Source organism: Theobroma cacao, chromosome 2 (assembly GCF_053813885.1).
Source record: "Theobroma cacao isolate CCN51 chromosome 2, ASM5381388v1, whole genome shotgun sequence".
NCBI classification, from domain to species: Eukaryota; Viridiplantae; Streptophyta; class Magnoliopsida; order Malvales; family Malvaceae; genus Theobroma; species Theobroma cacao.
This window is the reverse complement of record NC_142640.1, coordinates 50217462-50244819: the sequence shown is the minus strand read 5'-3', so window position 1 is coordinate 50244819 and position 27358 is coordinate 50217462. Positions and strand designations below refer to the sequence as shown.

At 36.2% G+C, this 27358-nt stretch overlaps 2 protein-coding genes and 2 long non-coding RNA genes across 8 annotated transcripts; 2 read left to right on the top strand and 2 right to left on the bottom strand.

Annotated features, from left to right (window-relative positions):
- Nucleotides 1-940: 940 nt before the first annotated feature.
- Nucleotides 941-3593, top strand: LOC18610466 (uncharacterized). 2 transcript variants are annotated; one of them, XR_016024436.1, is made up of 4 exons: nt 941-1178; nt 1405-1910; nt 2790-3124; nt 3457-3593. It is a non-coding gene; the product is annotated as an uncharacterized LOC18610466 (long non-coding RNA). The 2 variants fall into 2 exon arrangements; XR_016024435.1 differs by lacking the exon at nt 3457-3593 and having other exon boundaries at nt 1405-1661; nt 1767-1910; nt 2790-3204.
- Nucleotides 2569-4436, bottom strand: LOC148764396 (uncharacterized). The gene is made up of 2 exons (XR_016024437.1): nt 3749-4436; nt 2569-3654 (listed from the first exon to the last, which is right to left on the bottom strand). It is a non-coding gene; the product is annotated as an uncharacterized LOC148764396 (long non-coding RNA).
- A 14438-nt stretch (nt 4437-18874) lies between these two features.
- Nucleotides 18875-19597, bottom strand: LOC18610461 (uncharacterized). Its single transcript, XM_007046126.3, has one exon. It carries the CDS (start codon nt 19595-19597, stop codon nt 18875-18877), a length of 723 nt encoding a protein of 240 aa, XP_007046188.3.
- Nucleotides 19598-20216: 619 nt separating this feature from the next.
- On the top strand, nt 20217-21844 carry LOC18610460 (NAD(P)-linked oxidoreductase superfamily protein). Of its 4 annotated transcripts, none has more exons than XM_007046125.3 (2): nt 20217-20905; nt 21607-21844. In XM_007046125.3, the coding sequence occupies exon 1, from the start codon at nt 20258-20260 to the stop codon at nt 20876-20878; it is 621 nt and encodes a 206-aa protein (XP_007046187.3). In that variant the 5' UTR covers nt 20217-20257; the 3' UTR covers nt 20879-20905; nt 21607-21844. The 4 variants fall into 4 exon arrangements, with proteins under 4 accessions (XP_007046187.3, XP_088660089.1, XP_088660090.1 ...); XM_088803963.1 differs by having other exon boundaries at nt 21590-21844; XM_088803964.1 differs by having other exon boundaries at nt 21443-21678.
- Nucleotides 21845-27358: the final 5514 nt, after the last annotated feature.

Sequence of the window (27358 nt, the reverse complement as noted above, 5' to 3'; positions counted from 1 at the left end):
AAGCATTAGCATCCATTGATTTATTCTCAAAAATGATAAGAATGTATAATGATACTATGGCAGCATTCATTGACGTTAGAGTGGAGTTGTCAAGCTTGTGCCATAAGGGCTGCTATGAGAACTCAGAGGTTCTTCGAACATCTTAAAGGTGAAGACCATCCACCTGCGGAACTGCTGATTCCATAAACACCACATATAGTAAAAAACTGTCAACTTGATTCTTGTTAAGTGCTCAATTCTCAATGGATAAGATATTGGCTGCAAAATGCAAGTTTAATAAAATGTGACTAGGAACAGGAAGTGTCAAGGCCAATGGCATGGCATTTCCTCTCCCCTCATAATTCCAAGAAAAACAGAAATGCCTGACTTAGTGTAAGAAATCCTGAATTCCTGGTGGCTGATGCATGGGATGTAAAGATGATGGCAAAAGCTGAAGACAGAAGATTATCCGCCAACCCTGGTCTTTCTAAACATTGTCAGGTGCCAACAGGAGTTCCCCCAAACACTTCAGTAGGTCAGGTTTCTTCCTATTAAGGGTCCAGGAAACCTCTAGTGAAGTGGTCAGGGGAACTCCAGAGGACAGCTGACTCTCTTTTGTTGTGGTTAATTAGGCAATCTGAAGCCAACCTACTATTCATATAAAAGGCTCTGCATGTTCATCTAGTTTAGAAAAATTGTGGCTTTTTGACAGGTTGGGGAGCCGGTAGATATGAACGAAATCAACATGTGTGGAAATCACTGAAATTGAATCTGGTCAGAATAGTGGGAATTGGGGGAAGATGATAAGGTAGAGAATGTTCTTCAAGTGAGTGGCCATGAGCTCTCCCTATCTATTCCACTCTGTAATCTTGCAAACATCCCCATCTATCATTTTCAGAGACAAAAAAGTGTTGTTTTTCAGGAACAAAGGTTTTATGCAATTTAAAAGGTTGAAGGATTCTTTACATATTGCCTAGAAAAAACACTGCTTCCATATATATCCCCAATTATTTCATATCCGATCGAGCTGTCTCCATGTTTCTGAAGATAAGCAGAAGAGGTCATTACGGATACCAAATGTTGAATGGTGATAGATGAAAAAGCTGACAGAGAATCTAATTTTATGGGCTAAGATTTCATGCGGAATCTGACCACAAAATTCTTCCGAATGATCCATCTTTGCCTGTAAAACTGTCAAGGTACACTACCAGGGGATTTCTCATTGCAAATATTTTGGTATACAAATAAAATATATACTCCTTGGTTCCAATTCCTTGACGATCTTGGTTCTTGAGTGAGTGGATTTGGAATCAGATGAACATTTTCAGAATTTGTTATCTAATTGCCATCTTCTAGAATGTGTGAATTTACATAAATGCTGTCACATATTATCACTCTAAGCTAGAGCATCCTTTTTGTCGACAGCTCAGGTGCTTAACTGTGTATAGACGGGATGAACTGACAGAGTTGCAGATCAATGGCATTGGTCTTGAGACATTGGACTACAAGGGACACATATAAAATTCTCATTTCATTGAGTCCCATATCTAAAAACTGCATTTATCCACTTCACCAATATGACAGTTGGAGACAATGCTCCTTGTTCTACCAATAAGTATAGGTTTCCTATTGATCTTCTACAGCTTGAGACATTGTACTTAAACTACTTCTTCGACTGGAAGGTCAACGCTTGAAAACATCTTTCTTGTAGTTTCACATAATTGAACTCACTTCCTTTTTCATATTTGATTCGGTATGTGTTTTCCATTTCTGACTTGATTTCACAGCTTGGGTTGATTCTGGGGAGGTTACCAACACATTATGATCCTAGAAATTTATTGATCTTAAAAGTTTTCATACCCCAACTTGACCTTTTGTGGATAGCAGATGTTCTCAAGGTTTGTCCATTGATGCAAAAGTTGGAATTACATGTAAGATTTGCCATCAGCTTGCCTTTGTTAGCGCAGTTGTTAATTTCTGCGTCCTTATTTACTATAAGTTGATCTGTTGTGTTAAAAAGGGATAAGGCATTGTTTCATCAAACATAACCTTTTGTGCAAGTTGGATTCATTCATTTAGATGTAGTTCAGACCATATTCAAAAAGTTGTTTAGAAAACTGTGTAAGATTAGGCCTACGAAAGCTGTAGTTCTGAACCCGTTTCTTAGTAGTTATTGATCTCAGTAGCTATTCTAAGCTTAACATTCAATATTAGTGAGCATTACAAGAGTCAAGCAGTAACAGTTTGCCATGCAGTCATTAATGCGGAAAAACAGAAGAGAAGAGAAGAACAAAACAGTAATAGAAGGCAACTGAACCAGATATTGCATTAATTGAAACATATATACAACGATAGTTAAGTGAACAACATTAAGAAACATAACTTTGAATCTGCATTACTTTCACTAAGCAGAGCCTAGATATCAAATCTAAACATGCATTGGAGCATGTCTGACATTAACCAAGACAGTTGGAAAACCGTCAGAATACAAAACAGCAAAGCATGATCATATTGACATGTGATGAGGCTTGCAGGGTCTTCAATGCAAGTCCCAATTCAACAGATATGACCAATGTAAAAGTTTGAGTTATCAGCAAATTGGATGATCATTCTATATAGGAACAAAGTTTTGGAGAAACAAATTATGGAATCTTCAAATCTAAGATCCATACTCACTACAAGTCCTAGCTAGCCTCTATTGGGTTATTTTCTGAAATGATAAGAATGTAGCCAATTTATGGAGGCATTCAGGTTTTGAACAAGTAACGTCTCATCCTTCCTTGACTATTCTATTTTGGAATGCGTTGCAGCTATGACACTGTGATTATATTGATAGAAATAGAGAAATAAACCGGTTTCCAGCTGCCCTCATGATCATCTCAAGGAATTTCTTATTACTGGTACATATGGTTACGTGACTGAGATTGAGATCGCTGTGTATCTACTGAACAATGCAATAGTGCTTCAGAAGATGGTGTTGGACCCATGTATCAGATCTTATAATGGTCATGGCACTAGCGAAGCTAGAGAAGCTTGTGCCAGATGGGCTGCAATGGGAAGGCAGAGGGTCTTTGAGCATCTGATGAGCATCTGATAGGTGAAGTTCGTCCCAGTGTAGAGCTGCTGCTTCTGTGAATACCAATAGGTGAGATTCTGTGTTCATAGATTCTGGTTAATTACTCAATTCTCAATTTGAAAGCATAGACGTGTAAAATGAAAGTTACTATAGTGTACTAGTTAATATCAAGTGTCAAAGCCGATGAATTTTTCAGCTAATAATATTTCCTCTTGTATGACTTCCAAAAAAAAATGCAAATAGCCTGGTATAAGATACTGCATCCTGTGACTACTCTGAGATGAGCAACTAAACACTCAAAGGCTTGGAGAGCAACCATTCCTGATTTTTTGAAATGTGATAGCAGTTATTGATCAAAAGCTGAAGACTAATAAGACTACCCGCCTTGTCTTTCTAATCAGTGTCAGGTGTCAGCAAGACTTCCTCCAAACACTAGCAGAAGGGTAGAGTCAACCTGACCAAGGGTCAATACGAGGCCAAATGAACTCCATGTGACAGTTGATTCATTTCTCTTTCTTGTTACTCACATAACAAAAAGCAAGAGTATTTTTATGAACGCTCGATATGTTCTGAAAGCAGTTTGAATTCTGGCATTTCGGCTGCATGGGGACCATTAGAGATGAGAATAAATCACACATCAAAAGTTACTGAAACAGAATCTGGCAAGAAATGTGGTCATAAGTTCTTCCATACCTTTTCCATAGCAATATGTTGCATACTTCTCTTCTGTCTATTCAATAATAAAAAAAAAAAACATTGCATATCAGCAACAAATGTTGATATTCAAGCACTAGCAGAAAGACTATTCTGAGAAACTATATGGGGGATAACAAAGATGGGAGCTTTAATACCTGATCCGACATCAAGACTTTACAAGAAGAAGAATCTAGTATAAATGGAGAGATCTAGAACCAACATCATGAAGTGCCTTTTAAGGATTAAAACCAATGAATCAAAGTGAAAAAAAAGGCTTCCTAGGTTGGACTAGGTGATTACAGTAGCTATCATGTAGCCCTTTCTGAGACAAACACCCTAGTCGTCAAAGTGTGGTTTTGGTAATAATAAAAACGTTAAAACTTGCATATGATGGAATGATGAACATAAAGCATCAAAGCTAAGGATGTAAGTTTTGATGCTCTAGCTGCAATTCTTCTGGGGAGTTTATATGGCACGTGCATGAGTGTGTGTGAGCATTAGGCTCTTACACTTGTATAAAAGACATTGTTGGACCGGGACATGAAACTTGCATCTATCTTGCTGGCTAGCAAGTAAAATTGCATTTGCCAGAAATCCTGATGCATGGAATATTGTCAATAAAGAATCTGTAGAGTAACTTGAAGCTGAAGATCAATGAAAACATCTGCCAAACTTGTCTTTGCAAAACATTGTCAGGCGCCAGCCAGAGTTCCCCCAAACACTTCAGTAGGTCAGGGACCCTCCCTATTATCAAGGGTCCAAAGAAGATCAGCCCCCAGTGAAGTGATCAGGGGAACTCAAGAGGACAGCTGACTCTCTCTATTTCTTCTGTTGTGGTTTGATGATTAGGCAATAGGTAGCCAACCTCCCTATTTATAGTGAAGGCTCTCTATGTTGCATGTAGTTCAGTAGTTGTGGCCCTTTGGCCGGTTTTGGGTGGCATTAGATATGGAAACAAAATGCAGATATGCATGGGAAGTTACCGAAACTGAATCTAGTCAGAATTGCGGGGATTGGGAACTAAAGATGACGAGATGGAGAATATTCTCTTGAGGTGAGTGGACTTGAGCTCTCCCCACACCTTTTCCACACTTCTGTATTGCCTTCTCTTCTATCCTTTTCATTGTTAGAAAAGTGTTATTCACAGGTAAATAAGCAAAAGGACTCCTGAAGGTTGCCCTTAATCCACTTCGATTTATGTGTCATGAATTGTCCATAAGCTATCTTTATTAGGAGTTGTCTCTATGTATGTTTTGAGAAGACAAGACAGAAAACGTTTGTTGTGAATACTAGATTTTAATTTACAGCTGCTCTGATTCTATGGGGATGGAAAATGATAAGTAGAGAACAAAAGTATGGCCAGAATTTTATGTGACTTTAGACCTCAAAATCTTCCTAAGAATCCATCTTGTCTGGTATTGTGTCTAGATTCATTTTTCCCAGAAGAGTTATGCTTGCACATTTCTTCCATTTGAATCAAACCAAACAACCAGCAATACTGAAACTAATTGCAAGTCTAACTGCATAATTCAGGTGAGTCTGCAGATATTTCATGAAGCAACCAGGAAAAGGAAGCTAAAAAGAAGTAGATACTATTTGATAGTACTCCTGCAATACTAAGGGTTCCAACTGAAGGTTTTTGCAGATAGTCCTGACATAGTTTGATACACTCAAATATAATGAGAAGTACTACTGATGGTAGTTTAAGAGTGTTTAAGTGGTCTTGTTTGCAGCCATAAGCTATCTCAGTAATACATATCATTTTGGAAGGAGGATTAATTGTTCCAAAAGAGCAGAAAGGCTTTGCTTTTAGCAAATTCTTTTTTGGGGAGGGTACGAGGGGAAGAACAACAGCTCGAAACGTACGGTCTCTTCAAACCCCATTCCACCCTTACCACTAAGCCAAAGTGGCTGCTTTTAGCAATTTGATCATAGAAGACACTCTGGTGGAGATTATGGACACAAAATCTTCATTCTCCCATGGAAAGTGAATTAAGCTGACTGAGAAAAACTTACTACTTTCCTTTGGAAAGGAAACAGCTCTAAAGCTAGTGGAGATAAGGTTAATTAGAATTTGCCAAAAATGTACTGCTTTCTGTATCTAATTTTCTGGCCAGATTTGATGACAAAGCTAGCATTCAAGCAGCATAGTGTGGGCTTGTTAATATATATATCAATGTAAACCAGGTAAAGTTGTTTAGGTGCCTACTAAAACTGTTTTCTTTTTTCTTTGCTTAGTAACTAAAGCAACCTAGCTAGTGCAAATTGGCAGGAAATTATATGTTTGGTTTTGCTAGTTCTATCATTAAGTTCAGTTTCATGGCTAGTTATCAATCCTTGATAGGTTTTCTAGCAAAGCAAGGCTATTGTCATAGAATCATTTCAGCGATGCCTCTTGACAGATTGAAAAAATAGAGACTGTTCCTTTCTTACTTGCTCCAAACAAAATGGGTGGAGATTTTCTAGCCCTTTAATATCTACAAGAAGGTTGGTAACTGGAAGAATGAGTTTTCCTTTACAGACTAGCTGACCTTTCTTTCTTTTTTAAAAAGCCATAAGAAGTTTTACCAGTGAGAGTTTAAGCTAGATCTTTCTTGTTTATCCTAGACCAGGGCAAGATCCAAGACAAAAAATGAAGATATTTTTTCGGATTATTCTTTTTTTTTTATGTTAAATGGAGTTCTTGTTGGACCAATGTCATTGATAATGTTTTTATCAGATAACTATGTCCTGTTCTTTTGAGCCAATGAGCTTTGGTTTTTAACAGAGCTCCGTGCTGTATATTTCAGAGGAAGCACATAGTTTTACTATTATAGTCAGTTGTCTTTGCTTTCAGACCATTAACAACAAATGATGATCATCCATCTGTTTCAAAGTTCCTCAATATACTACTTAAGCCTAACTGTAGGGGACATTGGCTGAGAGATTACTTCAATTTGGTTTCTTGCTAAGATAACGGCAATATAACCACACTTTTTATTCGGTGGATGTGCTGCATTCATTTCATTCACAAAGAGAGAAGTCTCTGGCAAAGTGAACCTGGACGCAACTGTGGGATAATGGGAGATAAAAGAATGCATGTGGTGTCAGTTGCATGTTGCTGTACTCTCTTCCTGCTTTTTCACTCAAAATCTCTTTTTCCAGCCTTTCCCTTTCAGCTTTCTCATAACCAGAATCTGGTGCATAAACCCAACAGGAACATGATTTTTTGGGGTAGTGCAGATGTTACAAGGGATTTTTGCTAAAATAAACAAAAGGGTTCTTTTTTAAAATGAACCTTACATAACGTGTTTTTAACAATAAATTTTTTCATAATTTTAACTGTTTTTAGTCAAAAGAATTAAAATTTGGACAAAATTATCTTTAATAAAATCGATCCATTTATTTGGCTCTACGTCTCAACTCGAAACCTATTAATGGGTCAAGTATGTTTAGATTTACGCCTCAAACTGACTCATATTTTTTTAAATTTTCTTCACTAGACTATTCATCTTTGGAGTTTTCCTTATCAAAAAGAAAAACATTTAAGCATTTTGAGTATTTTGGAGTAGTTTTTGATACACGAAGAAAACCTGTAAGCGTTTTGAGCATTTTTAAGCATTTTAGAGTGATTTTTGATATATGAAGAAATTTTTTTGAATATTTTGAGTATTCATATTCGTTAATTATGTTGTTAAATGAAATATAGTGTATCGTTTGAAGTTGTTGATCTTGTTAAATGGAATGCAGTAGTTTTGATGATTTTCAAAAATTACATGACTAGTTTTTAGGTATTGCGTGACTGACTTTGGATATTACATGACTAGTTTCTGATAAGGCATTGCGTGATTAGTTGATAGGCATTGCGTGACTAACTTTGGATATTGCGTGATTAGTTTTTGATAAGGCATTACGTGACTAGTTTCTGATAAGGCATTACGTGACTTGTTAGTAAGACATTGCGTAACTAGTTAATAAGGCATTGTATGACTTAGGCATTGCTTAAAAAACAGTCACGCAATGTCTAAAAACCAATCACGTAATGTCTAATAACTAGTCACACAGTGATTAAGTCACGCAATACCTAAAAATCAGTCTCACAATACTTAAAAACCAGTCTATTCAATTTTAACTTCTTAATTTTGGGGTTTTATGAATAAACTAATAAACTCAAGAACCTAAAACACATATATTTTTTTTTAACTAAGCCATGAAATTGTGCATTTCATAAAAATAGGTTACAAAACTTCATAACCATCAAAAGCAAGAGAAAATATATCCCTATCGGGGAGGCCTTGCTCACTCCCCTTATACAAAAGTAAAATATACCCTCTTTACAAAATATTCCCTGAACAATTTCAACTCAAAATCCCATAAAAAAAAATCAAAATCTCTAACAAACATGCTTAACAATCATCCCAATTTCAGACACAACAAAACCGTGAACCACCATAAAACCCATCAAACATGCTTTAGCTGTTCTTTCTTCCTGAGCAAAATCGCCGCTTGCAAAGAGCAAAATCGTTGTTTATCGCCTTTAAGAACCTCAATATCCACCATCCAAAAAAATAAAACAAAATAAGAAAGAGCTTGATGTCATATCTGCGAATTGGATGACGAGATAGACATATTTGAGCAGAGAGAAAAATCGAGATTTAATTTTGAAATTTTTATCCAGATGGTGAGAGAGAGAAAACTGAAACTATTTTAATTTGTCTGAAATTGTTTAAAGGGTATTATTGTCAAGTCATGCCAAAAATTGACCAAAAATAGTTAAAATTATAAAAAAATGATATTTTTGAATTGAGCTTATGAATAGGGTTATTTTTTACAATTTCTTCATAAACAAACCTGACAAAATTTCTTATTTCTTCTTAGTACCTCAAATAGCTGGCTTACCTGTTAGAATAGCTACTACTTAATGACTTAATCTTCATGCCAAGGGAAATAATTCGAGTTAATGTTGTCAGGTGTAAAGGGTGTTCTTGAGATAGGAAGAAGTAGCGTTGCAAAGAAGTAAATGATGTACCGGAGGCAATGGAGAGAAAGATAAGAGCAGTTCCTGAAATATTAAGTAAGGTTGAGCATCTAAGTGGTTGACAATCGCCCGATAGATGGTTTTCAGCGATTTTAGTTAAAAAAGATTTGGTCAATCGGCTCCGGTTGAGGAAGCGGTTGATCGTGGTGTTTTGGACGGTTAATCGATTAGGCCGTCGAAGGGGAATCTTTCCCCCGACACCGATTGAAAAATCAACCCTTATAAAGTGAAAGGCTAAGCTTTAACCTTTCTTTAACATCATCTTTCTAATCAGCCCTTCACTCTTTGCTTTGAGAACTACTCACGATGCTCACAAGGGTTTAAGTTAAGCTCTTTCCATGAAATCCATTACAAGGGCATGAAACTATAAAGGCATACTAACAATTCTTAAAAAAAGGTAAATGAATTGTGAATGTTCTTTGCTACTAATAGATTTTCCTCTTTTTCTATTGAAAGTGTTGAGAAATAATAGATGTCATCAGTCATTCTATGACAACATTTGAGAAGGAGATTAAGGTTGTTGTTTATGAGGTTGTTTGGTGATGTTTATTGTTTAGTAATTAAATCAAAGGTCTGGAAAGAAGAGACCAGGGCTTACAAACACAATTAAAACATGCCAGGGATTCAATTGAAAGCTTTGAGAAGATGTCCATCACCACTATGTTTGTTATGCCAAATTTGCTTTTGCAACTGTTAGAACCGATCGATCATGGTCGGTCATGGTTTGATAAGCTTTTCCTTTGGCTCGATTGGTGGTGGTCAGTTCCACCACCCTTGTCAGTTGATTGGTTGTGGCCTCCTCCACAATTGAGGCCGACCGAACCGCTAGACACTCTCCCTTAATACTGAGTATCGTGGTCAGTGGAAGAGAATAAGTAGACAATGTATAGGAGGGCTAGCGAGAGAAGCTCTGAGTGAGAGTAAAAAAGTGTCAAAAAGTGAAAGTCTCCTAAATGAATTGTAAAAGCTCTATATATAGTGCTAAAAGTAACAATTACAAGAAAAAGCTTTAATGCACATAATGAATGATATTATTAAGGAGAGTTTTAATGTTAAGTAGCTATTATTGAGAGTTAATGTTGAGTAACAGTTAGCAACTCATTATATGACTATTGAAATAATTAAATGTAATAAGAGTTGTTTTCAAGTAAAAGCTAACAAAAAAGAGTTGTACGTAAATAAGTGCAAAAGAAGAAGTTGTACATGAATAGGTGGTAAAAGAGAAAAACACTTGTACTTTAGGAAAAGGTTAAGATGGAGACTTCTTAACTATCTCCACATTTGAGCCATCAAACCAAACTTTTCGAATATCTCATGATGAAAGTAACTCATGAACCCCACCATGTATTCCTGATTATTCTCATTGTCATTTGTGTGAAATGATTATTCTATACGAAGTAATTGCTTTATTTGTATTAGTTGTTTTACATGAAATAATGCTCTACTTATTCTAATTATTTTATATAAAAGTAGTAATTCACTTCTTTTAATTGTTTTATGTAAAGCAATACTTCAATTGTAATAATTATTTTCATTATTTTCTATACAATATTATGCTATAAAGTAATTCTTCAAATAATAAATATTAATCAAAATCAAGTATACACATTAGGCATGAGGTGTAGTATGATAAAGTTGAAAAGGTTTTTTTCCTTATGAAAAGTGAAAAGAAAAAGTTGAGAAGTACAAACCTCAGAGATGAAAGAGTCGGAGAAAGCCAGAAAGCTTTCTGTCCACTAGCTACTATTGTTCTACTTCTATACCCTTCACTTTCCCTCAAATATTGACCAGGTTCAATTCCAGCGACATGGACGCTGTGAATTTCACTCACATCCCAATCATTTTTCGAACTACAGATCACCACTTCTAACTGTGTCAGCACCTAAGGTTAGTGAACTTCCCTATATATACAGTAAACCTTCTGTGCATTAACATACCAGAAAAACTGTAACATGAGAAAGGGAATGTCAGCTGTTCCCTGGAGTTCCCCTGACCACTTCACCAGGGTTATTTTAAAGACCCTTTAACTGAGGGAAACTTCTTGCCCTACTGAAGTGTTTGGGGGAACTCTGGGTGATAGTTGGTACTGGTTTAGAAGGAAATGTTGGAAACACATTTCGTGTATTGGCAGGTTTTTCCAGCACCATGTAAGCTACTTCATCCTTTTTTGTAATTCAATGCCCCGTTTGATGAAACCATCATTGTCACACATGTTCATGCAACATAGTTATAGTCTCTCTCTCTCCCTCTCCTTCCATCTCCTTCTCCTGTGCCTTCCCATCTGCTGACAACATTGTGATCTGGAATATCTTTTTTGGTTTCTTTCTGCTTCATTGTTCTGTGCCTTCTTTTTTGCTTACTGTTATTTTTCTTGATTTTCATTTTTCATAGGCTTGCCAGATACTGTGCTTTAAGTTTTATCTTGCATAATTATTATGTATTGTTTCAATATTGCCTACCTTGAGAATGGATATCTTCCCAGGTTAGGGCCTCTATCCATTTCTATTACTACCATGTTTCTGGGTGATTTTTCTTTTGTCCCCTATTCTGTCTGCTGCCCTTCTTCCTTTTGGTGGTATCTACTTCAAATGAGAGTCTAAAACTGCTCATTTCTCTTTGCATTTGACCTTAGAGGTATAGGACATTGTTTTCCCTTGAGCTTAGCTTTTCCCTTCCTCTCTCTCTCTCTGGTTGGGAAGAATGCGCTCAGCCTTTAGTCATTTACTCCATGAAAACATACATACTACAAGATTTTGTTTTATTTGGAAGCACTTTCTATTGCCTAATAAATAATTGATTCTGAAGCAAATGATGAATGAAAAAGATGATTCCATGTGACTTGTAAGCATTCAGCATTGATACCATATGAAACAGGAAGAAACTCAAGAGCAAAATGAATACTTATTCCATTAAATGATAGTACATGACACTTTTGTGAAAATATCTTAATCTATGTTGTGTAGCTATTGAGTTACTTGGTATTAAGGTCTCATGCAACTCCTTCAAAAAAAATAAGGATGATTTTGTCTTTGTTAAGGATTTTGTTGAATACTAAAGTTACTTTTTTCCTTTCTGCTTGCTTTCAGATGATTGCACAGAAGAATTGGGTACACCAGTAAATTAAAACTAGCTGATAATATAACGTTAACTTTCCAGAAATATGGAGGCTAGGCTACATATTATATAGGATTCCCAGAAACTACAGCATAAATACTGAATAATGCTGATGTGTAGCAAATTTCAAGTGTAAAATGAATATAGGCATTGCAATAAACAAGCTGACTAAAGCCTATATGTAGGAATTCTGATGCAGAATGTGAAGAACATATGTTTTGTCTTCTCAGACAAGCAAAGCACCATTTGGATTTCTACCAATTCAAGCTACTTCAAGAACCAGGTATTGTTCAAGACTTCAAGTTGGACAGGCGAAAAAGGAATTAGGTTGAAAGAACTCAGCTCAAATGCAACCCTTGGGACAGAACAACTTGACCATAACTCATCAGAAATCTAAACTGTTAAATGCAAGCTCCTAGTGTGCAGAAAGTTACTAGCCATAAGATATTCCTCCATCATACCAGCCTAAATATTCTACTGTATTTCAAATTGTACATATTAGCCGATAAAACAAAAAGTTTTGTTTGCCATGTTAGAAGCTAATTTGCCTCACTACAAATAACCAATCATTCAGCAGGAACTTAGGCTGCAGACAAACAGACAGACATAATCTATATAGAACATGGATGATTTACAATGCCGTGTTAAATGTTTCTGGAATTTTCATAGCATCTATTTCAGTGGTACAAGGCATTGATTTCAGCCTTTCCTCCCGAGCTTACTCCTAGCTGGAGTAGAACTTAATTAGATACGAAAGAGATGGAGAAAATAACGGACCACAATAATATTAATCAGTTTAGTAATGCATCAGAGAAGTACAAGAAAATATATCAAAAAACAGACCAAAGCTAGACACAACCATTAAAATAACTAAAATGCAAACACACAAAACCAGAAAAAAAAAATCTATATTCATTCCATGTACTGCAAACTTCCATCATGTACACTCAGCATAAATTCAAAACCTAATGGAAGGAAAAGAAAAGAAAAGACAACCTCTTCAAAAGCAATTAACAAGTTATCCAACATGAGAAGAGGTTTATCTTATCGACTAGAAGCAAGAAAAACAAACAAACAAAAGCTCTTCACTCTGTCGGCATCTCAAACCGACATACAGGGCAATAGTGGCTTTGCTTCAGCCACTTTTCGATACAGTCACCATGAAATATATGAGAACATGGCATCCGAGAAGCATCTGATCCAACCTTGAGTTCCTCCAAACATATAACACAGTTTTCAGCGTCCAAACGCCCTTTCTTGATTTTTTCTTCAACTTTTTGATCACACTCAACAGCTTCCACTCGAACACTCTTCAGCATCTTCTTGACGGATGACTCCTTGGCTGGAACCATGTTATAGTTGCTTGATTCAAACTCCGATGCCGATTCTTCTAGAGCTCTTTCGATCAAAACCTCATCTTCCTCTTCCTCGTTTACGTGTTCCACAAACGTTCCCCATAGCACTGCTTGCAAAGGCAAGACTTGACGTCCCCTGTTGGACTCCGAGGTTCCGATGCTAACTCCTTGTCGGATAATTTCTTTGATGATAGCACGGCACGGACGAGCGTTGGGGTTGAGTCTGAGTCTTACTAGCATGGGACCAAGGATTTGGTAAATCCGATCACAGTTTTTCAAAGCCCGGAGATCAAAACGTATGGTTTCTTGAGAGAGTAACATGCCTTCGTCGTCAAGATCGACAAACTGATCGGTTAAGCAATAATGTCGCCTGAATCCAAATTGAAGGGCGATGTTTAATTCAATTTGGACAAAAGGGGGAGTGGGGTCAAAGATTTCGGGTTCGGTCAGAGGTTGATAAACAATATGTTGCATGTCATTGCAGTAGTAAATAGCGGAAGCCATTGGCTGAGTGAAGAGTTTTCTCTTGAGCAATCAAGTGAAAATCTCAGTGGAATTTATAGTAATGGGCAATGGCGGTAGCAAATCCTAACTGATATTAATGAAATATCAGCTGGTAATTATGAAGGGGAGGTAGTACCTATCAGCTGGGAAACAATTACGAGTTTTAAAATTTTTTTTTTGAAAGATAGGAGTTTCCTAAAATATGTCAAATAGCTCAAAAGTAAACTTGTAATTTTATTAATGTTTATGTAAAATTCAATTTTTTTATTACATATTAAAGAAAATGGAATCATAATTAAAATAAATTTCAAATTTATGAAAAAATAATAAAAAACCCCAATTTTTGACATTAAGATCCACCTTTGTCTAGCAGTATTTTATTGTAATAAAAACAAATTATATATATATATTTGATAAAAATAAAAATAAATTACATTTGGTAAGATTTATTACGTTGCTGATATTTTAAAATTTTGTCAAGTTATATATGTATCATTTTGCAATAATTGACATGGGTTTCCACATCTATCCAATTAAATTCTACTGTAACTGAAAATTATATATATACTTTTATATGGTACAAATGAAGACAAATCAAAAATTTTAAAATAAAATTAATTTGGTAATTAAAATAAAATTTTGAAATTATCAAAATGGCTGGCATTTGAATTAGGTATTTTGGAGGGTTTAACTTCTTATTAGCTGCAAATTGTATGTTTGTTAAGGATTTTGTTGAATACTAAAGTTACTTTTTTCCTTTCTGCCTGCTTTCAGATGATTGCACAGAAGAATTGGGTACACCAGTAAATTAAAACTAGCTGATAATATAACATTAACTTTCCATAAATATGGAGGCTAGGCTACATATTATATAGGATTCCCAGAAACTACAGCATAAATACTGAATAATGCTGATGTGTAGCACATTTGAAGTGTAAAATGAATATAGGCATTGCAATAAACAAGCTGACTAAAGCCTATATGTAGGAATTCTGATGCAGAATGTGAAGAGCATATGTTTTGTCTTTTCACACAAGCAAAGCACCATTTTGATTTCTACCAATTCAAGCTACTTCAAGAACCAGGTATTGTTCAAGACTTCAAGTTGGACAGGCAAAAAAAGGAATTAGGTTGAAAGAACTCAGCTTAAATGCAACCCTTGGGACAGAACAACTTGACAATAAACTCATCAGAAATCCTAAGATACCAGTCTAAATATTCTGTTGTATTTCAAAATGTACATGTTAGCCGATAAAACAAAAGTGTTGTTTGTCATGTTAGAAGCTAATTTGCTTCACTACAAATAACCAATCATTCAGCGGGAGCTTAGGCTACGGACAAACTGACTGACATAATCTATATAGAACATGGATGATTTACAATGCCACGTTAAATGTTTCTGGAATTTTCATAACATCTATTTCATTGGTGCAAGGCATTGATTTCAGCCTTTCCTCCCGAGCTTACTCCTAGCTGGAGTAGAACTTAATTAGATACGAAAGAGATGGAGAAAATAACAGACCACAATAATATTAATCAGTTTAGTAATGCATCAGAGAAGTACAAGAAAATATATAAAAAAACAGACCAAAGCTAGATACAACCATTAAAATAACTAAAATGCAAACACTCAAAACCAGAAAAAAGGTAATCTATATTCATTCCATGTACTGCAAACTTCCATCATGTACACTCAGCTTAAATTCAAAACCTAATGAAAAGAAAAGAACAGAAAAGACAACCTCTTCAAAAGCAATTAACAAGTTATCCAACATGAGGAGAGGTTTATCTCATCGACTAGAAGCAAGAAAAACAAACAAACAAAAACTCTTCACTCTGTCGGCATCTCAAACCGACATACGGGGCAATAGTGGCTTTGTTTCAGCCACTTTTCGATACAGTCACCATGAAAAATATGAGAACATGGCATCCGAGAAGCATCTGACCCAACCTTGAGTTCCTCCAAACAAATAACACAGTTTTCAGCTTCCAAACGCCTTTTCTTGATTTTTTTCTTCACCTTTTTTATCACACTCTGCCGATTCCACTCGAACCCTCTGCAGCATCTTCTTGACTGATGACTCCTTGGCTGGAACCATGTTATAGTTGCTTGATTCAAACTCCGATGCCGATTCTTCTAGAGCTCTTTCGATCAAAACCTGATCTTCCTCTTCCTCGTTTACTTGTTCCACAAACGTTCCCCATAGCACTGCTTGCAAAGGCAAGACTTGACGTCCCTTGTTGGACTCCGACGTTCCGATGCTAACTCCTTGTCGGATGATTTCTTTGATGATAGCACGGCACGGACGAGCGTTGGGGTTGAGTCTGAGTCTTACTAGCATGGGACCAAGGATTTGGTGAATCCGATCACAGTTTTTCAAAGCCCGGAGATCAAAACGAATGGTTTCTTGAGAGAGTAACATGCCTTCGTCGTCAAGATCGACAAACTGATCGGTTAAGCAATAATGTCGCCTGAATCCAAATTGAAGGGCGATGTTTAATTCAATTTGGACAAAAGGGGGAGTGGGGTAAAAGATTTCGGGTTCAGTCAGAGGTTGATAAACAATATGTTGCAGGTCATTGCAGTAGTAAATAGCGGAAGCCATTGGTTGAGGGGAAGAGTTTTCTTTTGAACAATCAAGTGAAAATCTCAGTGGAATTTATGGTAATGGGCAATGGCGGTAGCAATTGCTTACTGATATTAATGAAATATCAGTTGGTAATTATGAAGGGGAGGTAGTTGCTTCCCGCCTGGAAACAAATACGAGTTTCCTAAATTTTTTTTTCAAAGATAAAAGTTTCCTAAAATATGTCATATAGCTCAAAAGTAAAGTTGTAATTTTACTAATTTTTATATAATATTCAATTTTGTTATTACATATTAAAGAAAATGGAATCATAATTAAAATAAATTTTAAATTTATGAAAAAATAATAAAAAATTCCCAATTTTTGACATTAAGATCCACCTCTATCTAATAGTATTTTATTGTAATAAAAACAAATTATATATATATTTGATAAAAATAAAAATAAATTATATTTGGTAAGATTTATTACGTTGCTGTTTTTTTATAATTTTGTCAAGTTATATATGTATCATTTTTCAATAATTGATATGGGCTTCCTCATCTATCCAATTAAATTCTATGGCTGAAAATTATATATATATATATATATATATATATATGGTACGAAAGAAGACAATCAAAATTTTTAAAATAAAATTAGTTTGATAATTAAAATAAAAATTTGAAATTAACAAAATTGCTGGCATTTGAATTAGGTATTTTGGAGGGTTTAACTTCTCATTAGTTGGAAATTGTATATTTATTGATTTTTCCTGATATATATATATATATATATATATATATATATATATATATAGATTGCATATCTTCTTAATATTTAATCTTCATTTATAATTATTTTTGTGTATCATCAAATTCTAATACCCAAATTTTCATTTTAAAAAATATATATTATCCAAATAATGTAATTACTAATGCTATTGTTAAAATTGATACAGTGTAAAATGTCAAAATTCACTGATGAGATATGAAAGAAAAGCATCATCCAGGTAATAGGTTAATGTGCAGAAAGAATTACTTACTATGTTACAGAACCAATGATATCATAAAGCAAGTTCCCACTTCTAAACTAATATTTAATACATATGATTAAGGACTAAGGCAATTGTATTCCATATCTGACAATTATGGAAAGGAGCACAATTTTTGCCCCATGGAAGAAATGGCTGCATAAGAAAACTGCAGAAAGAATTACTTGTTAAGTTGCAGAACCAATCATATCATTGCTTTATAGAAGCAAAGCAAACATATAGCAACTTCTCAACACTTGAAAGCAGTATATCAAATTACATTCAATGAATCTGATTTGATTTCTGCAACAGAACATTTGTTCTGTCTTGTATAGAAACTAGTTTGTCCTCTGCATATTGGGCTGAATTTCTGAGTTCATTGACCAGTCTCTCAGTTTCATGCTTGAATGCCTGGTTCCCGATAACAACAAACAAGACAACTAGTAAATGACTGTGCAAGTAACCAGAAAGGATTGCTTTAGATTGGGAAATCATATATGGAATTGATCCTTATAGTTCACCTAAGCTGATTTCTTATTGCAACCTTTTGATATACTCTTGATCAATCTATACTTAACCTTCCATTCACATAAGAGAGGACCTCATCTTGGAGGAGAGTACTAGCTTTGCCAGAGTTGTTCACCTGAGCAATCACCATGGTGAAAGCCTCAAGAGACAAGAGGTCAAAGTACATGCTGTGTACCAATTGTCAGTGTGTTCTCGTTGCTTGAAAGCTATATGCCAACTCTGCAACAGTAGCTGTATTGTCAAGGATATCGACATCCGATTGCCTTTGAAGCATTGCTAGTGAATCCAAATCTAACCAAGGAATGACATGTTGAAAGTTAAAAGGAAAACAGAAAGGAAAATATTAATAAAGAAATACAAAACGTGCAGGTCAATGAGCCAAGAGGTTTGCTTAAGGGAAGACAACGTAAATAAATAAAGAAACGCCATCTGAAAGAAGTCAGCAGATGACCAGCACTGAATACATCAGAATGAAATCAGGGAACACAGCAGCTGAGAGATGAACACCCTTTAACCAAATAAGTGAACATGATGTAATACCGCATATTGAAATCGAACATAGCACCACCAAATCCTTGGCACAGATAAAATAGTTGACTTCTTTTCCCATAGTATCCTACTTCATCTCATAGATTTCATCGTTTTCTCAAACAAAAGACAAAGAAATCGTCAAATGCAGCAACAACAATCGAATATTTTTACATTCAAATCGTAGGGTTGGATCGAACAAAACATAAGAGTACTCAGACCGGAGTAAGCTAAGACCTGGTAATGCATCATAGAAGTAAACCAAAATATATCAAAAAACAGACCAAAGCTAAATACAACAATTAAAATAAATAAAAAGAAAGAAACAATCTATTTTCATTCCATGTACTGCACACTTCCACCATGTACAAAACCAATGAAAAGAAAACCTCCTCAAAAGCAATTTACAAGTTATCCAAATTTAGAAGAGGTTTATCTCTTAAACTAGAAGCAAGAAAAACAAAAAAGAAAAGCTCTTCACTCTGTAGGCATCTCAAACCGACAGACAGGGCAATAGTGGCTTTGCATCAACCACTTTTCGATGCAGTCACCATGAAAAGTATGAGAACAAGGCATCTGAGAAGCATCTGATCCAACTTTAAGTTCTTCCAAACATATCACGCAGTCATCAGCTTTCACGAGTCTTTCCTCGATATTTTCTCCACCCTTCTGATCACAGTCTCCACCTTCGACCCTAACCCTCTTCAGCATCTTCTTCACCGATGACTCCTTCGCTGGAACCATGTTATAGTTGCTTGCTTCAAACTCCGACGCTGATTCTTCTAAGGCTCTTCCGATCAAATCCTCGTCTTCCTCGTGGTTTACGTGTTGCACAATTGTTCTCGATATCTCTGTGTGTAAAGCCAAGACTTGACGTCCCTTGTTGGACCCCAAGTTTCCGAGTCTACGTACGTGTTGGATGATATCATCAATGATATCATCGAAAGAGGGAGAGCTGTGGATGTGATGTCTTCTTAGCACGGGACCAAGAATTTGGAAAACCTGATCACGGTTTCTCAAAACACGGAGATCGAAACCAAGAGTTTCTTGGGAGGATAAAGGGCCCTCTTCGTTGAGATCGATGATTTGATCTGTTGAGCAATAATGGAGCTGGAAGTTGAGTCGAAAGGTGATGGTTAGTTCAACTTGAACGAAACTGGGAGTAGGTAGGTCACTACGTTGGTAAGTAGCGGAAGCCATTGGGGAAAATTTCGAGGAGAAAACTTCTCTTTGGAAAATCACAGAGAAACTGGAAATTTCAGGTGGTATTTATAAAGGGGAAGGGGGGTAGTTGCTTGCCACCAAGGTAATCCTATTTGTAATAAAAGGGAGGTAGTTGCTTCCTGTTAGGAAACAAATAGGAGTTTCCTAAATTATATCAAATAGCTGCAAATCAATTTGTCTAATTCAAATTGTAATTTTATTAATTTTTATGTAAAACTCAATTGTGTTATTACAGATTAAAGAAATTGGAATCATAATTAAAGTAAATTTTAGATTTATGAAAAAATAATAAGAAATTCCCAATTTAAGATCCACTATTATCTAATAATATTTTATGGTAATAAAAAAATTATATATATTTGATGCAAATAAAAATGAATTATATTTGATAAGATTTATTGCTATTTGTAATAGGATTTCTGTAGGGCCTGGATAACTTGATACTGTTGTGGCAAACTGCAGCCCACTTTACTTTTGACACCTTTGTCACTCTTTATGGGCCGAGATTGGGCCCACAAACAACCAGCGAGTGTTTAGCATGCCACGTGGCAAATACATGACCAGCAACGGATCAACTTAACTACCTCTCGTTTCCCTCCCTCTCCCTCTCCCTCTCCCACAAACGGATAAACCTTCATGGCCACCACTTCTCTCCTTTTGCCGGCCGCCATCGCCGCCGCCGCGGCCGCCGCTTCCGACACCCACCAGTCCCTCCACCTCTCTTCCAAGTTCCCCTTCCCTAACCTCCTCTTCAAGCCCACCTCCAAAACCAACGGACCGATACTATCCACCAAGCTCCACGTTTCCTCCCCAACTAACCAGCCCGCCACGACCAGCACTCCCTCCAAATCTTTCTCCAAAAACCCCAAAGAAGAAACCATCTTCTTCGATGGTGGAGCCCACTACGGTGACCTCATAGCTAATCTGCTTCTGGGTTTCACTCTTCTGTGGCTGCCATTGACACTGGCTGCAGTTTCGAGAGCTTTTTTCTTGAGGTACAGGTTCACCAACCTGCGGGTGACGGTGATTTCAGGACTGACGGGTCAGGACAGGAGTGACTTCTCTTACAAGGTGATTAAGGACGTGCAAGTGGTGCCACGTTTCATCGGTGAGTGGGGTGATGTTGTCATTACCTTGAAAGATGGGACAAAGGTTGATCTTAGGAGTGTGCCTAGGTTTAGGGAGATTGCAAAGTACTGTCTCTCCATGGCTGACAAGCCTGTTGTTTTGAAAGAAACTGGACGTAAAGGGTTCTAGAGCTTAAGCTTCCTCTTACTTGGAAAGGTATGTAAATTTTGGTTTTTTGGTTTTGATTTTGATAGAATGTTGGTGTCACATTTTATAGTTTTACTGGCAAGATGATGGAATCGAAGATAATTTGTACTTGTTTCAATTTCTATTTGATTATATGTGTACAATTGTTGGGTTCTTGAGTTGTGAATTTCAGTAAGAAAGTGGTATTTTGCTGCAAATCAATTCACTGGCTGGTGGCGAAATGCTTTTAGTATATCTTAATTCTTGCAATAAGGAAAAGGAGAAGGAAAATACCAATGAGAATATTAACATTGCAATCACACATAGTCTAGGTATACTCGTTTAATGATTTAAACGGTTGGCAGTCCTTAAGACAATTTTGATTGTTATATTTTGGAAGTGTAAAGAGAACTTGATATTACTTATCTCTGAAATGATCTTCACAGAAGAGTCAAGGAAAGGCAAAGATCTTAGCCTTCCTGCATTGCATTTTTCAGCGGTTGAACTTATCCCTAAAATGATCTCTGCAGCTCTATTACACTTGACAGAACATGATTATGTTCACAGGGGGCATTTAGCAGCATATAGTTGAGGTTCTGTGTTTCGGATTATGCATTTTGACTTCACTGGAGATATTTGGTGTGAAATTTAGAGTATTAAAAAGTAGTAGTAGAAGTACCCTGATCAATTTCTCTTGTACTGTTGATTTCTGAGGGAGATATTCTTTCCAGTTGAGAAGTCAGATCATTGGCTGAGGAGTTAATGAAATGAAATTGGGGCACCAGAAGATAGGGTTATGAAAATTGAAAGCTCCGTTGAAACAAGAAGCAAGTTGCAAGAAAGAAGAGGAGGTCTTGGATGGTACTTTCGTTGTTCAATCAATCAATTTTTCAAGTGAATTTCTCTGAAAATTTGTGAAGCATATGATTTACAGGAACTTAAATATCGATCAAAAAGGTTTTGGATTAATATGCTTTACTATTTCTTGAAAATATTCAAGTAGCTAGCTAGTTAGTTCAAATTTCCTTTCATGAAATAGATCCTGAATAGCTTTGAGCCAATAGTCCAATTTTCCAGATTTCTCTGGATATGACATCGATCTTGATGCAACAATGTGGCATATGATCAGTTTGATGGTACCTGTTTCGATCTTAACTAAAAACCATTCTTGATAGATATTACCAATGTGCACATGTAGTTACATAATCCATCCAAAAGTATTTGATTGTTCCTTCTGAGCAAAAAAAAAAAAAAAACTGATGATTCAATACGTATATGGATAATTTGATAGAACACTGGGAACTTGTTTAAAAGTGAGAGATCAGATTTTCCTCTGCAAAATTTATATATGTTCGTATGAAGATTGCTGTTGTATGCAATGAAAGAAGAAAACTTCAGGAACTGTTTAAGGTGTACAAGAATCTTCAGGATTCTACTATTGCTTCTGTTCTGTTTCTGCCATTGGTAGGATCACTCTCATCGGGAGCAATCTTGATCTTAAAAAAAGGGGTATCTGATTCCTGTTTGAAGCCCGTTGCATCACCAGTAGCAGTATGGACTGGAGTCGGGCAGGGGAAGCCTACAAGCCTTTGTAAAGGATTGTAAATGTGATGGAATTTTCGAAGAACATAGGCAGCCTGCAAGCAAGATTGCTGCTAGACATAGGGGAAAGACAAAACGAATTTGCAGCAACCATACCTTTGTTTACCAAAAGATGAAGCGAAATAACCTGTTTAAGTATGCAAAAAAAAGGGCAAATTCGAAGTAATTTCCCATTAGCTGCTAGAGGAAGAAACTGTTTCATGGTGAAAATTAGAAAACTGTACAAGGTTGTTCCATATTGATTACCATTTCCCCCACACAGACAAAAGAAAATGTTATTATTAGAGTAACCAGCCTTTGTTTCTCCTTTTTTGTTAGCTCATTTGTGGGGTGTTACCCTTACCCACCATTTGCTCATGGTGAACACACTAGAAAAATGCTCTAATTCCACCTCCAACCTGACCAGCCCTGCCAATGGTGACAGGAAAAAGTATTGGTATCTTCTCAATTGTTGATGGGTCACAACAACAGTTAAACGCTCCGGAAACAATTTAGGTGATTTTTATTTATTTTTCTTTTTAACAACAATTAGGCCTTTTGTTTTGCCAGATAAAAAGTTCATTTTGTGCCATTTTCAAGAGACACCCTTCCCTTGTGTATGTCATTTGGGACTCCAGCAATGACCCCACAAGGAGAGTTCAGTGCACTTTTTTGACTTGTAATCAAACTTTAACTTGCCATGATTAACTTCTTAACCTTGAATTTATAACACATTAACATGCTAAATCAAGAAGGTCAAACTGTTGACTTGACTTGGGCTCAACAAGTCCAAAGCCCATGAAAGAAAAGTGGAAGATAGGCCCAGATATATACAGGTGGAGTTGAATCCAAAGAGGCAGCAAAGTGGTTCTAAGGATTAGACTTGATTAGACACATGCTGGCCCATGTGCATCTCAGTGAAACAAAAAAAGGGCGCCCAGGGACACTGTGATCATGACAAGTGACAGATAGGGTTGCCCTGGCTGCATTCCAGTTAAGCTTCAGAGCCAATATTGAACGGGAAATCTCATTATTTCAAGCAGGGGAGGTGCAGGAAAAGTGGCCTTCACAAAAACAAAAAACAAGCTCCTCCCCAACTTGTGTTCTGTCATTAAGTGGTGCTAGGGGGTCCCCATAAGGCTTTGAAAGTGAATCATTCATTTGACAGACATGAACTTCAGTTAAAAAAAAAAAAACAACCTTTGAAAAGCCCAATCAAAACATCCTTGCTGTTTCAATGATCTATCTCTGGTGTGGAACTAATGGGATTTTACTCATTAGAATCTGACAAATGGTGTGAAAAAAGGTTCACTGTTAAAAAAGTAAGCAATCATGTGAGAGTAAGACAATTAATTTTCCTCATCCTTGTGAGACCAGCACCAAGCTAAAAGAGTTATGCCTGGCTGTTCTTAAGACTCTGCTCAAATTTCTCTGCCGCTACAGTTCACTATGGTAGGGTGGTAACAATTGCAAGTGTACAAATCAAAGCTTTAGAGCTGGAGAGTATAAATGTACATCAAGTGGCGACAGACTTTCATCAACTGAGGCTTGGAAGAGAGCTTCCTAGAAGTTTCTCAACACAATCATGGGATTTTTTCTTTTCTTTTTTTGTCATATTATCAATCTTAGATTGTAACTTAATCATAATCCTTTGTCTTTAATTCTTTTGGAAAATACATCTTTGAATGTTCAATGTCCTCTGATGCAATTTTCATACACTGATAGAGGAGAGTGCTCCAATCAAAGAGCAAAGCAGTGTTAAGAGATAATTCAGAAGCATCAATTTAAAATGACAAAGACCATCCACCCAACTTAAACATATTTCCTGTCTACATCACATAAAAATGATTTTATTACTCCATGTATATGGAGAATTGTAGATAGAAAGTCCATGCCTAGTTCCATTTCTTTGGTTATCAAAATGTAGAGTGATCCCTACTCACTCGGGCAGAGTTAAAGAAAAGGAAGAAAATGGCCCAACCTCAAGGCATAGAAAAGAGAAGCTGTGAAGCAGCTAGGATTATCAATTCATTTTAGGGGGAGAGAGGAATATACTTTTGACCAAGTTTCAGCAGTCACCTTCTTACTTTATTATTATTTTTTATCAGTTACTAATTGCTTTTTTAGTTTGGTCAGGGAAAAAGCAGGAACAAAGAAGGCAAGAAGATTTTGGCTTGAGGCTGATGGCAGATAGAGGGGAGGGATCAGAGGGTACAGAACGATGTGTCAAGTCATAGTTTTGATACAAGAGTAAGGGGAATGAATGGGGGGGGGGGGGGGGGGGGGGATGCGGGGCTGGGGGGTCTTGCATCTTTGCACCCTCTGCCTCTGTAATGTGTTAGGTGAGCTCTTCCATGAACACATCTTTATTGAAAGTTGCTAAAGAGTGAGACCCATCCCCAGAATGACAGAATGTAAATTCATCTTCAAATTCCCCTTTGCCAGATGCCACTTTGCAGGTTTCTGCTACAAGGACAAACATATATATATATATATATATATATATAATAAATGATTAATCCCTTTGTGAATTTTTTTCCCTTCTTGGTGCTCTGAGCAGTGTTTCCAACTTATGAATGCAACAGTACTAAAAGAACTTTGTATGATTAGAAAATTGACTCTTAGCTCTTTCAAGATCATGGACTTAATATTTTTATGTCCCTTTCTAATTGAAAGTTGGAACTCCTCTAAATTGCCATCACAATTCTATAATTTACAAGAATTTAGAGTATATACTTAATTACTATACCGGCGGGAAAATAGGATAAGATTTGAATCATCCCTTTGATTAATAAATGAGAATCTTAATTTCAATGATAAAATCTTTCATGGGACCATCAATTTAATCAAATTCAACAAATTCTTATGATTTGTTTTAGCATATGGACATGGAAGTAGGTAGTGTATTATCTCATGCAGTCATAAATTAATCAGTCAAATCATTTCATTAAAAATTTTGCAATCTGGCATGTTGAACAATAGTATAAAGATCATTTTATCATACACCAGGGAAGCTCACTCCCAAGTTCCTTTTGCTCAAAAAACCATGAAACTAATTCTAATTTCCATGTTGACAGTCCACAGAGAATCATGCATGATTAAGTCAAAACCTCGAACTTGAAACATAAAAAGATTTCAAAACCCTCTTCCTTGCCATTCAAACAAGGTCTTAATTATTGTGAATTAAGCTTTTTCGGGGTCCTAATACGAAGTTCAAAGGGGGCAAAAATATACCTGAGAGTGATGATAACATGTGGGAAGATTATCTAGCTAGTCATGGCAAAAAGGGGGATACAGCAAACAAGCAGCAAGTGATAGGAATATACATGGAGAGTGAAGAGGGGCATAGGATTCCCACAAACGCTTTTCCTTTAAGAAGAGCGTGCTTTGTAGAAAAGATAGGGTGGGGGTGGGAAAGGGAGGGAAGTGAAGTGAAGTGAAGATATACCGACCTAGCTAGTCTTGAAAAGGTGGCTCAAATATCAAAAGAGGGTGCCCACAAAAATGTAGGAATCCCAAGCAAAGAGAGCCCCAACATGCACATAAAGCTAAATATGGATAAAAATAGCATTGCATATGCTCCAATTTTTGTTCCACACGTGGGACCTTTCTCCCCCCCTCTCTCTCTCTCTCTCTCTCTCTGTTTCCTTTTCTACATGGGATCAGGGAATATTTTCTCCCACTCAAACAAAATATATATATATATGTATATGGTTTCAATAAGAACAAGATTTGTCATTTCACAGAAAGGAAAAGGGAGGAAGAAAAATTAAAAACCCCAAAAAGAACAAGATTGTACCTTCACAATGTTACATTTTTAATTTATTCTTCAATTTTTTGCAGTTGAAGAATATCTTGACCAACAAAGCTGATATTCGATGCACTTTCTTGGTTATCAAGCCTGTGTTTGCATTCAATTGGTCAAATACATGATTGAATTTTGTTTTAACGAGTAACATGATTGCTTGTTTGCATATCATAGGTACAAGAGGGAAACACCATGTTTTCTTATTCTTTTGTAGACTAGGTGTATACATAGCAGTATTCTTCTAAAACAGACTGGAATCGAGATACACATAGTAAACAAGAATGAGTACCACAAGAGACGTTACAGGCTGCAAATGTTTGTCTCTCTGCAAACTGGTTAATTAGATAGTTAAAGAGATTGATCAATAAAAGAATGACCATGACTTGAGTAATGTGGGTACTATACACCTTTAACAATGATAATTAAAATTAAGATACAAAAAGAAAAGTCTCTAACAAAATCGTAAGAAAGTGGTCTGTACTCTTCCTCTAGCTACAAGTTAGTTGCTTAATGCATAGCGTTAATTGTGTAGGGTAAAACACACTCTCTTTTCCTGCCTTCTTTTTCGACCTTCTTGTCTACTTTATGCTCACAAAGTCTTAAGCTTTGATCAAGTGATGAATGAAAACAAATTATGAGGGTGGAGCGGCCAAACAAATCCCAAATTGGGGGCCCTTCAAAAGGAAAGTTGAGATTAATTTTAGTGAATAGGGCTCATCAATTGGTATATTATGGGACAGTGCACAAACAACAAGACAAATTAATGTGTACTTAAGCAAAAATTAAACAGGACTTTTGCATTGTATTCTATCCAAAAAGGCAGCCTCGCCGGCTAAAGTTGTCCCCAGACAAATTGCTTTTCTTTCCGAAAAACAGTAAAGACCAAGTAACAAAAGGAGAACACATGTTTATACAATTATAAATAGTCTACATAGTTTGAATATCTTAATTTCTTTCCAATGGATGAATTCCCAAAAAATAAAACAAGGTGATCCCAGAAGAAAAATTTGTATTCGGGTTTTTTGAGTAATTAATTAACATATACATGTACTTATCAATAAGCTAAAAAAGCGATTGTCCCAAAGTTTTAATTA

Excerpts from the sequence above, each read along its gene's own strand:
- LOC18610461 (XM_007046126.3), bottom strand. The coding sequence starts at position 19,597 with ATGGCTTCCGCTACTTACCAACGTAGTGACCTACCTACTCCCAGTTTC.
- LOC18610460 (XM_007046125.3), top strand. The coding sequence starts at position 20,258 with ATGGCCACCACTTCTCTCCTTTTGCCGGCCGCCATCGCCGCCGCCGCG.